Raw genomic sequence first — 13,714 nt, 5'->3', positions numbered from 1 at the left:
TGGCGTCTCCCTTTAGACACAAGGATTACCGCTCGGCTCTGAGCAACCTCTCGGTGTTTGGAGTCAAGGGGACGCAGCCTCCAGACACAGGCTGTTTTCACTTGTTAGGACGCCCTGCCTGGGTGTACCCCAAGGCTCTCGGTGCATATGACTCTTTTAATACCCACCGGTGGGCCTGCTTCCTGCCCTGCTTCAGGCCTCTTCCTCTGGGTTGGTCCTATGGTGACAGAGAGAAAAAGGGATAAGATAAAGGATTCAATCAGGTCGTCACTAGCCCTCCACCTCCTGCCCCGCCACCGGGCCAAACGTGGCCGTTCCCCCTGCCAGAGGGGGCCAGAGGCAGCTAGCTAGTGCTCAGAGATCCCAGCGTGATCCCAAGCGTGTAAGGATCCTTAGACCACACACACCACCTCTCCTGGCCCTGTTCACCCCAGCCCGGCCCCTCCTGGTGCAGCCACTTCCAACAGCCAGGGTGTCCAGCAAAGCTTGGTTGAAATGGCCATATCGTTGCTTTTCTCAGTGACGGTGCAGGGGTGAGGGAGGACGGTAAAGCCTAAAGCCGGGGGAGGACGTCGGGGAGGGGTACGTGCAGGGGGGGAGGGCTAGGTGAGTGGTGGCTGCAGCCCAGAGTGGGACTGACTTCCCCTGAGGAGAGACGCAGAGGCCAGGGCGCCCAGAACTGTCACAGGAGCCAAGTGGCCACCCTGGACAGACAGACAGGTGGATGGCAGCCAGCGGGCTGGGGGAGGAGGTCCTGCATGGACTCTCCGCTCTAGCTACCTCCCTAGCTTCCGCTCCACCCTGCTCCTCACTGGGGGAGACCCTGCCTTCCTGAGCCACCCCAGAGGCCTGTCCCCCAGCCCCACCCCGGGGGGGGGGGTGTGGGATAGGGATCCGGAGAGCAGGAGACTTGGCCTCAGGCAAACTTAGGCTCCAGTCTTGATGCTGACTGTCCAGCAGGCACTTAGCTGAGCGGAATGTGCCTTGTCTCTGAATTGGAGCTCACAACGGTGCCCTCCCAGACAGATTAACCGAGAACAAGAACAGAGACTTAACTGATTACTGTGTCGCACCTGTGGTTTCCTTCTGCGGCCTTTGATGGGAGCCAGGTGGAGGGCACTGTCCAGGTGCACAGAGCCTTCAAGGCTTAGTTTACTTCCAACCACTGGTCTTGGACTTTTGCTTCCCCTGGCAAGTCTTTCTGACTTCTTAGAACCTCGTTTTCCAGCGTGGCCACTGACCACCTGCATCAACGTGAGCCAGGGTGCTCGTTGTTAACCTGCGGGTTCCCGGGCCACACTTCCAACCCACTGAGCGAGGCTTTGAGGGTGAGGTGTCGTGGCGGGGGCGGGGCGTGGTCTGCACTTCGACAAGCTTCCCAGGGGCTCCCCAGGAACGAGACCCTTCCTCATCCCTTCCCCTGTCTGCTCCTTGCTGGGTCTCCCGGCCCCTCCCCCCCTTCAGACCTTGACTCCTCCCGCTGCAGGCGCAGAACAGGTGCCTCCACCCAGCCCCCCGGCCTGTCTCCCAGGTGTCCTGGTTTTGGTGTCACGGCACCCTGCAGCCGTCCCTGCCTGATGATGCCATTTCATGCTTTCCTGCTCGGGTGATTCTGACCAGACAGAGGAGTTCAGTCTGTGCCGGGAGCCCCTGGAGCCTCAAATCATTTATCATCCTCAACCCTTCCAGCTGGCTGCCTTCCCCAGGACTGCAGCCTGAGCCACCAGAGAGGCCAAGACAGCTGTAAATCCCTGAGGATTTGACTTTTCCTCCTTGCCGTGCTTGTCTCTGCCTGTGCTCCGACGCAGGAAGCCTGCATTCTAGTGTGGGGAAGAGTCCTGGAGACGGAGGAGGCAGCTGTGCTGCGGGGGAAGGAACTGGACGGGGTTCCAGAGACTTAGATTCTGCCCCCAGCGCTGCCAGCAGCCCGGGCTGTGTGGCCCTGGATGAGGCACTTCACTTCTCTGGGCCTCTGTTTTCCGCAGGAGTCTTGGGAACTGGTGCCAAGTTTTCAACAGCTTGTTTCCTTAGCTTCCGGTGGACTGAGGAGGGAAGAAAAAACTGACCCCTTGGGCTTACCCAAGAGGGAACATAAAAGTCGTTTTTATTTTTTTTTAATGTTTATTATTATTTTTTTTAAATTTTTTTTTCAACGTTTATTTATTTTTGGGACAGAGAGAGACAGAGCATGAACGGGGGAGGGGCAGAGAGAGAGGGAGACACAGAATCGGAAACAGGCTCCAGGCTCCGAGCCATCAGCCCAGAGCCTGACGCGGGGCTCGAACTCACGGACCGCGAGATCATGACCTGGCTGAAGTCGGACGCTTAACCGACTGCGCCACCCAGGCGCCCCTAATGTTTATTTATTTTCGAGACAGAGAGAGACAGAGCATGAACGGGGGAAGGGGCAGAGAGAGAGAGGGAGAAACAGAATCGGAAGCAGGCTCCAGGCTCTGAGACATCAGCCCAGAGCTCTACGCGGGGCTCGAACTCACAGACCGCGAGATCGTGACCTGAGCTGAAGTCGGATGCTTAACCGACTGAGCCACCCAGGCGCCCCGAAAGTCGTTTGTAGAAACGCTTAGGAAATGGTTGGTGATGTCACAAGCATTCACAATTGCGCGAGGTCTGAGGCACGATAGCCCAGGCATCGCGGACGTGAGGAGTGCGCGACTCATCCATTTCCCGAGGATATTTTTTGAGAGCCCGCTGTGTGCTCGTCAGAAATGCCTACATTCGTGAGTCTTAAAGTCGAGTGAGTGGAGACACAGATAAAATGTGTGGTGTGTCTGTTGGTGATAAGTGCTGTGCAGAAGACGAAATAAAGGGGGGCTGAGATGCCATTGGTTGGTGGGAGTTTGCCTTTTCAAAAATGGTCATCACGGATGACCTCGCTGCGCTGAACACACAGCTGTGTGGAGGCCTGCAGGGAAGAGTGTTTCAGGCCGAGGGAACAGCAGGTGCCAAGGCTCTGAGTTAAGGGTGTGCTTGGCATGAGTGAAGATCTGGAAGGAGGCCAGCGAGGCAGAGGAGGGAAGGAAGAGAACCAGGGGGGAGGAGCGAGGGCACGGGGCTGGCTGTGCAGGGCCTTGAAAACTTCTGTGAGGACTGGGTACTTTGAGGGAAGTAAGCCGCTGTAGGGTTTTGTTTTAGTAATAGGACTGCTCTGCCTGCTGGGGTGAAAACAGACTTGAGACAGACAAGAGGGAAAGAGGAAAGACCGGCTAGGAGCCTCCCATCATCCTTGTCCTGATAGAAAGGCCCCCTGAGAATGGCGGGCCGCAGAAGGCCCCAGGGTAGTTCAGAGGGGCAGAAGAGCTTGGAGGGTCCTCTGGAGGGCACCGTGGGGTCTTGAGGTGGGGGGAAAAGGGCTTGCTCGGCTTTCTCTCTTTTTACATTTTTTAAACTCCCTCGACTCTGGAAAAGACGCAGAAGAGCTAAGGGATAAGGGTCATTGAGTCACATCGGAGGGAGCGTCTCCCGAGAAGAAATGCCCAAAGGGCAGCCTTGGAAAGATGAGAAGCACTTCTCAATGCTCTGGGCAGGTTCGGGCCGTGGAAAGGGCACTCACCATCCCTGTTCACCTTAGCCTCAGCTGAAGGCATTAGGAATGCAGACTCCGTTTGACAGTTCAGCGGTCTAAGATTGGAGAGGTAAAAGAAACCATCCAGGGTCCAACGGCTCATAAGGGAATGTGCCTGACCCCGTAGCACGAGAGGCCGGCTGCAAAGGCAGAGGGTGGATGGACGGCTCGCGGAACCGTGGACACCGCCACTCACTCGTGCCGACTTTGGAGTCTCATCACGCACACACACGGGTGCACACACACACATGCTCCCCAGGCCTCACGGGGAGCGCCCTGGACCCAGCCTGGTGACTTGGAGCGGCTAGATCGAGCCTTAACAAGCCTGTGGAAAGAGCCCTGAGTCCGAGTCCTAGGCATTAACGCACCGGGTGGCCGTGGAAGGACGGGCTCCAGTGTCATCTGCAAAATGACATAACGTGTCCAGTGGTCTAGAGTCTGTGTCCCGCTCATTCCTTTTTTCATCACGTACCATATGTTTACTGAATACCTCTCATATGTCAGACAGTCTGGTATCTGCGAGGGCAGGGTCAGCAAAATTTTTCTTCAGGGGCCAGACAGTAAAGACACGAGGCTTTTCAGGCCATACAACGTCGGTCACACCTACTCGACTCTGTTGTTGTAGTGCAAAAGCAGCCAGAGAGAATGTGTCAGGGGATGAGTGTGGCTGTGTTCCAATATAACTTTGTTTACAAAAATCCGGCCGTGGGCCCCATGGGGCCCGTGGGTCATAGTTCGCCAATCCCTGTGCCAGGGCCACGGCGGTAAACAACGCACGTGTGGTCTCTGCTTAAATACAGTCACAAGCTGTGTAAGTGCTGTGCAGGTAAGGACAGAGCTATGAAAACATATCAGGCCTCAGTCTGGGGGCGGTGGTGGCAGGAGGCACGAGTGGGAGGAGGGGCCGTTTGAGCTGAGCCGAGCAAGACGTGCAGGCATTAGCTCAGTGAAGTTGGGGGGTGGGCCACAGCATGTACCAAGGCCCTGTAGCGTGTGTGTTGGTGGGAGCAGAACATCTGTATTAGAAGAGAGAAAAAAAGCCATGTGTGGTTGGTATTTGAGACTCAGGGCAGGGGAAGAGGAAATGATGATGCTGGATACAGGACACGAGGGCCTGGTAGGCCACCTTCAGGATTGCGGCTTGTGTCCCTGGGATGGCTTTTACCCATAGTGACATGATCAGATTCATGTTTTAGGCAGATTGCTTTGGTGGCACCTGCAGAACTGATTGGAGGTGAGCAGGAGGAAACAGAGTATGGGTGGAATGGGTATATCGAGGGCCCAGCTGGACCTCTGGGCCTGGAGCTCGGGAGTGAGTCGGGCTTTGGCAGCCATCAGAACGGGGATGTGGCTGAGGCCAGGGTGTGCAAGGAAGTCACCCAGGGGGACACTTGGCCTGGGAAGAGAAGCCCTGGGGGCAAACCTTGAGGCAAACGATGGAGTCCGAATTATGATGACCATCAGGAGTGGTTGGAAGTGAACATGAGAGAAGTCAAATACAAGCAAACGAAAAGCTCCGCTGGGTTTAGTGAGTGACCCTGCGGTCACCCGCGACTGTGCAGAGAGCCACTTCAGTGGAGTGATGAGGCAGAAGCCACAGTGTGGGCGCTGAGGAGAGAGAGTTGGGGGCGAGGAAATGGAGACCATTGGTGGAGTGTGACCCTGAAGGGAATGAGGAGGGGTGGGGAGGCTCTTCATTGCTTGGCTGGTGGTATTTTAAAATGGGAAGAACTGAGCAGAGGGAACCTTTCTGATGCCCAACCTTTCCTGTTCCTGTCTTTGTTTGTTATTTGCACATTTCAGTCGTTTTGTATCACTCAATAACTGCCAACTCGTAAAGATATGGTCGTGGCTCCGATGAAAACATTCACTGTTCTAAAATAATTACTGAGCATACAAGCAACTTTTCATAAAAGTGTGTCCTCTACCATCTGAGAGGTTGTGTGGTCTAGAGGAAAATCGCATTGAGCAGGCATTAGGAGACCCAGTTACCAGTCCCAATATGCTATAGGTCAACTAGATCTGAGCAAACTGGTTGACCGGGAAAAGTTGGGGATAAGAAAGCACATGCATCAAGAAGGTGGCCTGAGAAGGTCAGAGGGGACCCCTGAGATGGGGGGATTGGTCTTAAATAGGAGGAAAGTACTCAGTTGAAACAGGAGGTCAGGAGGAAAGGGCGGTTTATATGCAGGAAGGTCTGTGGTTTGGCGTAGGGTGGGACGTTGTCAGAGATTTCTCTTCAATGGCTTCTGATGATGACAGGCAAGGTGTTGGAGCCATGGGAAAGCCACGGGACTATGAAACAGAGGGTCTGGAGTGTCCGTTGTGAAGGAAGGCAGAGTGAGTTGATGGGGAGCATATATTAAGGTTTCTGTGCAGGGTTGAAGGACTGGGTGGTGTTGAGAATCTACGGGGTGCCCAGCTGCCCTCATGCAGGATGCTCATCAGCAATGCTTAGCACTCTGGGGGTGGCAATGGAGAGGAAAAAGCTGATAGTGGGTGTCTTAGCTCAGATTGCTATAACAAAATACCGTAAACTAGGAGGCTTATCAACAACAGAAACGTATTTCTCACAGCCCTGAAGACTGGGAAATCTGAGATTGGGGTGCTGGCAACGTTGGGTTTTGGTGAGAGCTCTCTTCCAGGTTACAGACTGCCGACTCCTGGCATCCTCACATGGCAGAAGGAGCCAGCTAGCTCTCTGGCCTATTCTTCTCAGGCACTAACCCCATTCGTGAGCTCCACCATATGATCGAGACACCTCCCGGGTCCCACCTCCTAACACTATCACGTTGAGCAGTAGATCTCAACGTATGAATTTGGGGGTGGGGGGGCCACACAAACCCAGTCCCTAATAGGATTTCTCCAGGAGCGGTGTTTTGCCAGGTGAGTGATGGTGCCTCCGGGAGATCAAGGATATTTCTGGAGGAAGAACAGTCTAGGCTGTAAATGCAAAGGCTGTGAGTTTGTTTGGTGAGCCTGTGACTGGCAGCAAGAAGGCCAACATGGCAGGAGCTGAGTGGCTGAGAGCAGAAGTGTTAGGAAATGCATTTGGGGAGCTAGCCAGGGGCCAGAGGCCAGACCATGCAGAGATTTTATCTAAGTGTGATGAGAAGCCATTGGAGGGTTTAAAATAAATGGATCTGGCTGCAGTGCAGAGATTAGACTAAGCAGAGGAGAGTGGAAAGCTTCCAGATAGGTGGCTATTGTAAGACTTCAGGTAGAGGGGTGGGAAGTGGCTGAATTTGGAAAACATTGCGAGTGGAGCTGAGAAATTTGCAGATGCCTTGCAGGTGGGGGTGATGGCAGGAGAGAAGCTTAGGATGACCCCAAATACTTTCTAGATGTGTAGCTGAGCAGGTGGGCCCTGAATCTATAGACCCCATCCATCTCTGGGCACATGGCCCTGAACCTGCCTTTTTAAAAAACATTTATTTATTTTTGAGAGACAGAGAGAGACAGAGCATGAGTGGGGGAGGGGCAGAGAGAGAGGGAGACACAGAATCCGAAGCAGGCTCCAGGCTCTGAGCTGTCAGCACAGAGCCCGATGCAGGGCTCGAACTCATGAACCATGAGATCATGACCTGAGATGAAGTTGGACGCTTAACCGCCTGAGCCACCCAGGCAGCCCTGAACCTGCCTTTTATCAAGAGCCACGTTCTCAAGCATCTTCGTTATTCCCCTGCTATCTGGGCAGCTTTGTCCTCATGTCTTATGTTAGAGGTGGATTTAAAAGGGCCTTCCAGGCACCGGGCCCTGGAAAAGCCACTGATCTGTGCTGCTGCTTTATTAATAGCCCTATGTTCCCTCCGAGTAGCTGTATGTCATTCCCCTCTGGTGATTCCCCTGGAACACTGGAGAATCTTTCATGGGAACTTGGGGATGACAAGACATCCATTATTGACTGTTTTAAACTCTTTCCCCTTCCCTCTGGAGTCATGGTGCATTCTAGGCTTTTCCTCACTGCCACCGAAGTGCAATTTTCAAGATGTAAATTTGTACACATTACGTGCATCCTTAAAACCCTCTGACAGCTTCCCATTTCTCTTTGGGTAAAGACAAAACTCTTTGCCATGGCCTGTGAGGTTATGTGCCTGGGCCAATCTGGCCCACTCTGCCAGCCCCATTTTGACCCATGCTCCTTTCACTCTGGTCTCCTTTTAAGGTTCTGTCCTAATCACACTGCTTCCCACCTCAGGGACTTTGCACATGCTGTTCTCTATGTTTAGGCTGCTTATTCCTCTCTTCCTCACCTGGATACTTCCCAGTATCCTTCAGGTCTCAGTCCGTTCCTCAGGAAAGCAATTTTTCTCTCCCAGATTAGGTCACATATGCCCCATTATAAACTCATACCGCCAAAGATACCAAAGAATCTCTCCTTTTTGGCATTTCTCAGAATTACAATCTTACATTCACTTATGTGCAGTTATTTAATCCACTTTATGGTAAGTTCCACAAGGGAAGCATGATACGAGTTCAATAAATTTGTTGAATGAATGAATGAATGAATGGCTGTCACATTTGCCCTCTCTCCTCCGTCCCCTACCTTCCTATTCTCATCTGGGTCCGTGTCATCTCTGGCTGGTCTGTTGAACCAGCCCCCTCCTGGGCCCCAGCCCCAGCCCCACCTCCTCCAATGCCTGTGGAGCTATCTTCCCATAGCTCCACTTTTAACAGAGCAGGCCACTCCTCTGCCTTAAATGAATGCTACCACAGTAATATTTTTTACTAGCAAAAACTTGGAAACCATTTAAGTGTCTAATAGCAGAATATTAAACAAATATGGTACTTCCATGTAATGGGTATTATTTAGCTATTCAATAATAAAGGAAATTTTTAGTGATAAAGGAAAAGACTTATGATAAAATCTTATGTTAACAAAAGGTAGAATGTCGAATTACATGTAATCTGGTCTCAATATGTAAAACACACTCTGAAAATCTACTGTTATGAAATGCTAACCCGAGTTATCTCTGGATGGTAAAATTATGGGTGGCTTGTCTTTCAACCTCTTTTCCTCTGTTTTCCAGACATGTTGAGGTAGATTGGAGGCAGGGATGATGACAGCCGGAATGTGATAGAGACACGCAGAGAATCTAGGCAGAGTGAGGTCATGGAAGAAGTTAAGGAAAAGAGAGGCTCGAGAAGGAGTCTTTGATAGTAGAATATTGCCTCCTTCCTAGAGTTGTGCAGTTGGATTTAAACGAGATATATGGAAGTGACTAGGTTTACAGGCTTTGGAGTCAGGCTGACTGGCTTAAGTATCTAAATGACCTTGGGAACCTCCATTTCCATATCTGTTAAATGGGAATAATAATCAAACATTAGGCTGTTGTTTGGATTAGAGGAGATCATGCACAGTGCCTGGCACATATAAGTACTAACTTAATGATAACTGTTATTGTTGTTTTACCACAGTTGTTAATATTATGTTATTATATTATGTTAATATTATGAGAAATATCTTTGAATTATAATGGGATTCTTAATAGTCTTTAGCTTTTGAAGAGTGTTCCCCAGTCCTTTGGGCAGAGCTTTCTGCACTTGGACCTCTGGGTTGTTCATCTGCTCCCATCATCCCCTCTCATCTGCAGTGATCCCCTCTGCCACCATGAGGAACATCTTCAAGAGGAACCAGGAGCCCATTGTGGCTCCTGCCACCACCACCGCCACAATGTCAACTGGGCTCTTAGACAACTCTACCGAGAGTGGGGGCGCTGGGGAGAGTAAGGAGGACATGTTTGCCAAGCTGAAGGAGAAATTCTTCAATGAAATCCAGAAGATCCCCTGTGAGTGTCCCAGGTGGCTGAGAGGGCGGGTCAAGGCCAGGGTCAGTGCAAGGCCTTATGGGCAGGGCAGAGCTGAGGAAGGGTGGGGAACACCCCTGAGATGTGATTGGCTGAATGTTTGGATTCCAGGATGGATTATTTGGGGAGCCCCTTCAGGAATGGGGGGTGCCCGGCACTAATAAGGGGAACAAGGAGGCTTATGTGCCCCCGTCTCCTAAGGGGGAAGAAAGTTCTTACAACTTAGAAAACTGTCAAAATATGAAACCGAAAGAAGATGAAAAATTAGGAAACAGAAGCCATTGTTGAAGTTTCCCAGTCACACTTTGAAACTACCTTAGTTTGGAAGACAGAAAATATGCCCCCCACCCCTGCTTTCTGAATTCTTGGCAGTGGCTGTTTAGGAGTCACCAGACATTAAGGGGAGCAGCCCTATCAGTGGGAGATGGTTCTTCAGGACCATGGAGAGCAGCCAGGGCCCATCCCCACTTATTTGAGCTCTGCAAAGCCAAGCTGTCTAGGTCCTTAAGGAACTGGCCTTCTGGCTTAGGTCAGCCCTCTCAAGCCTGGGCATAAGGAATGGGTCAAAGGAGCTCTTCCTACACGTGGGTCAGATAAGGACCATCCCATTCTTTCCAATATAAGCCAGTTTTCCGTAGATCAAATGAGTCAAAACCCAATAGAGCCAAACTGACGTTCTTCCTTGTTATACACCTGACTGCTGTCTCTCAGTTAGTAGGCTGTATCCATAAGGATGGTAGACTCAGGAGAGAACAAGTATTAACGAAAAGGCATGCAAAGTATAGGCAAGTTGCATGTAAATCACTCATGGGTGTGTGGTTAAAAAATGTAGAGTGTGGGCATTGGGGTTCATCTCTCCTCCCCATCTTTGCTGATGCTTTGGGGTCAGGGACTATAAGGCAGAGCACTGCTGACTTCTGGGGTCCTCTCTGTGGGCAGTACCACCCTGGGCACTGATCGCCATTGCTGTGGTCGCTGGCCTCCTGCTCCTCACCTGCTGCTTCTGTATCTGTAAGAAGTGCTGCTGTAAGAAGAAGAAGAACAAGAAGGAGAAGGGCAAGGGCATGAAGAATGCCATGAATATGAAGGACATGAAAGGGGGCCAGGTAGGAGAAGACAGTGGTGGGGGGAACTGAGAGGGGCCCAGCCCAGGCATTCCAGGTGCTGAAAGGTGAAGCAAAGGCTTCTGGGCTGTTCTACAGCCAAACCGGCTTCCCTCCTTAGAATGCCACATGACCCTCCCTATTGGCTACATCCCTAGTAAAATGTTGCCTACCCATCCCACAGTGGAAAGGGGGGGCTTTTTCATGTGTGATCATGGATGCATCCTTGAAAAGACAGAGGAAGAGCATAATATACTGACTCCCCCGCCAAAGAGGCTATTGGGACAAAATGTTGGAAAGAGAGCCCCTCCAACCTGCCAGGAAGTCACCATGGGAGTGACCCTGTGTTTTCCTGCCAGAGACTAGAGGACAAAATCTCACTGGAGGCACCTACTTGGTTGGGGTGGGTGGGGAATCAGATGGGGTAAAAGAATGGTCCTGAGGCACCAAGACCAGGGCCAAGGGGAATCCATCTCTTGTCATGTAATAATTTGGTTTATTTACCCCTGTTTTGGGGGTGTTAATCGGCCTGGAAAAGTCCTTTGATAAACCCAAGTGCTTCCTTCTTAAGGTTTAAGTTTACAAAGGCTTCTCTGTGCTTCTCTTTTGCCCACATCTGTTCTGAGAGTGACTAGGAGAAGTCTCTTGCTCAAGGAATCAATATGGAGGATGGCAGGAAGGGTCTGATCTCAAGAAGTCAACCAGAGATTAAAATGGCCTTTGAGTGCTGTGTGTGTGTGTGTGTGTGTGTGTGTGTGTGTGTGTGCCTGAAGCCTGCAGTGCAAAGTCAGGGAAGGGGGACCCCCAAGAATGATCTGGGTGTAGCCCGACCTGGTCTCACCAGGTGGCTGTGACTTCAGGGGCTGGTCTGAGATGTAGGATGTTTTCTTACATCACTTTCTTCCTTCTCTTCTTACCTCTGGGGACTCACCCTGCTCCTGAATTCCTGGAATGCACTTCTGGTAAGTCTTGCCTAGAATGGGTGGGGCCTGAGCTGGGGGAACTTTTGGGGAGGAGCTAACAAGGGAAGCACCCCTCCCCCACCTCAAGAAGTCTAGAGCATTGGTGCAGCACCTGGTCTCATAGCACTGTGTCTTGAAGGGAGAGAGGCACACCAAAACCAGAACTGGGTCTTCCAGACACGGTCTGGGGTTCTGAGGGGCTGTCTGGGGGCTTTGAGGGGCTGTGCAGAATCAAGCCCCCTGCACAGTGCCACATTCCTTCCTGTTGCCCTGCACGAGCTCTGAGTCAGGGTCTGCACAGGTGGGCTGGCTTCCTGATGCCCCTGCGCCAGGCCACGTGGCTCCATTCTCTCTTAACCCGCCCCTCCTTTCCTCCAGCCTTCACAGGATGACGACGATGCAGAGACAGGCCTGACTGAGGGAGAAGGTGAAGGAGAGGAGGAGAAAGAGCCAGAGAATCTGGGAAAACTGCAGTTTTCCCTGGACTATGATTTCCAGGCCAACCAGGTGTGAGGGTGGGGCTTGACGGCAAAGTGGGGGATGGGACAGAGGGCTGGGTGGGAGGGAGATAGAAACAGCTCCACACTCCCACAGCCCTCACCCCCACTTTGGCCCATAGGCATTCCTCCTTTCCATGGAGTGGGGTGGGCTGGAAACCGCAGGCAGGTACCCCTGAACATTGACTCTGCCTTGGCCACCAGCCTGCTCTAGAGAAGGTTCCCTGGCCCAGATTGGCATCCACCAACCTTGGGCAAATCAGTTGCCCTTTAAGCTACTGCTTCTCCTGATGTCATTCCAGATTCCTGGGGGTGGAGATGGAGACCAGTCTTGCTCTCTAGCACCAGCCTGTTCCCACATCCCCAGCTGCCCACCTCTGGTGGTGGTCGGGGGGGAGTTGGTGGGTGCTGGGTCTAGGGCCAGGGCTGGTGTTAGAGCAGTCCTGAGACTCAAGGCCCTCCCTCACTCTCTCCACAGCTTACCGTCGGCGTTCTGCAGGCTGCTGAATTGCCTGCCCTGGACATGGGAGGCACCTCAGACCCTTATGTCAAAGTCTTCCTTCTTCCAGACAAGAAGAAGAAATATGAGACCAAAGTCCATCGGAAGACATTGAACCCTGCCTTCAATGAAACCTTCACCTTCAAGGTGATGTGGGCTGGAAGGGTAATGCCACGTCCCTCCCTGATCCCAATTCTGTTGGGAGTTCTACAGACCTTTCCTTGGTTCTTAGCTGTGGCTAAGGCCCTGGAATGAGCTCAGGCTGGAACAATGGCGGGCTGGACTGTGGGCTTATGTGTGAGGTCACTGCTCAGCCTCCTGTAGGACTGGGACATTCCCCTCCCCCCCATCCAGTCTGCTCCCCCAGAGCCTGAGGTCTTCTCTCTGTCTCTACAGACTCACCAGGAGTCCTGCAGGGTAGTAGGAACAGAGCTCTAACCAAAGGATCTGCCCACAGAAGCCTCTGGAGGTGCATGAGTTGGCTTTGACCCCTGTCTGATCTTGCTTGTGCCCTTCAGGTGCCATACCAGGAGCTAGGAGGCAAAACCCTGGTGATGGCCATCTACGACTTTGACCGCTTCTCCAAACATGACATCATTGGCGAGGTTAAGGTGCCTATGAACACCGTGGACCTTGGCCAGCCCATCGAGGAGTGGAGAGACCTGCAGGGCGGGGAGAAGGAGGAGGTGAGAGCAGAGACCATGTGGAAGATAAGTGTGGCTGCCCACCTGGGCTACCGCCTATTGGCACGACGGAGATGGTAGGCTTTAGAGTTGGGTGAACTGGGTTAGGACCTTAGCTCCACAACCCCACCTGTGTGACCCTGGGCACATCACTTAATCTCTTTAGATCTGGATTGTCTCCTGTAGTGTTTTTGCAGATGAGAATTACTTATCTCTGTAATGCACCTGGCATCCAGTAGGTGTTCAAGTAAAGGAGAACACCATTATTATTTTTATTCCTAAGTTTCTGCTGTCACTTAGGGCCACCGGTTTGTGACTTCGTGCCTCAGTTTACCCACAAGGAAAGCCCACATTTATTTTAAAAGATTCTCAGCATGGGGGCTTGTCCTCCCAACAACTGCTACGGCTTCAAGCACTTACCCAACACTTATTGGGCACCTACTGTGTGCCAAATATTCCATTTTAGCCACTGCTCCTTCCAAGCATCGGTCATGTGTCTTGGCCAAGCCCCTGCTGTGTGGCCAGCTCAGTACCAGGTGGTAATGGAGGGGGCGAGAAGGGACGCTGAAGATACCCTTCC

At 52.1% G+C, this 13,714-nt stretch overlaps 1 protein-coding gene across 2 annotated transcripts in view; it reads left to right on the top strand.

The window, feature by feature from the left end:
- SYT2 (synaptotagmin 2) overlaps nt 1-13,714 on the top strand; it is a 109,029-nt gene that overhangs the window by 85,081 nt on the left and 10,234 nt on the right. For both annotated transcript variants that reach the window (XM_043568142.1, XM_043568143.1), the window contains exons 2-6: nt 9,178-9,372; nt 10,330-10,496; nt 11,843-11,962; nt 12,431-12,598; nt 12,970-13,137. In XM_043568142.1, the coding sequence (XP_043424077.1) occupies nt 9,195-9,372; nt 10,330-10,496; nt 11,843-11,962; nt 12,431-12,598; nt 12,970-13,137 (801 nt within the window). In that variant the 5' untranslated portion in view covers nt 9,178-9,194. The remainder of the gene's footprint in view (nt 1-9,177; nt 9,373-10,329; nt 10,497-11,842; nt 11,963-12,430; nt 12,599-12,969; nt 13,138-13,714) is intronic.

Source organism: Prionailurus bengalensis, chromosome E4 (assembly GCF_016509475.1).
Source record: "Prionailurus bengalensis isolate Pbe53 chromosome E4, Fcat_Pben_1.1_paternal_pri, whole genome shotgun sequence".
Taxonomy (NCBI): Eukaryota; Metazoa; Chordata; class Mammalia; order Carnivora; family Felidae; genus Prionailurus; species Prionailurus bengalensis.
Note: the sequence above shows the minus strand (reverse complement) of the source record. Positions and strands in the feature narration are given on the sequence as shown.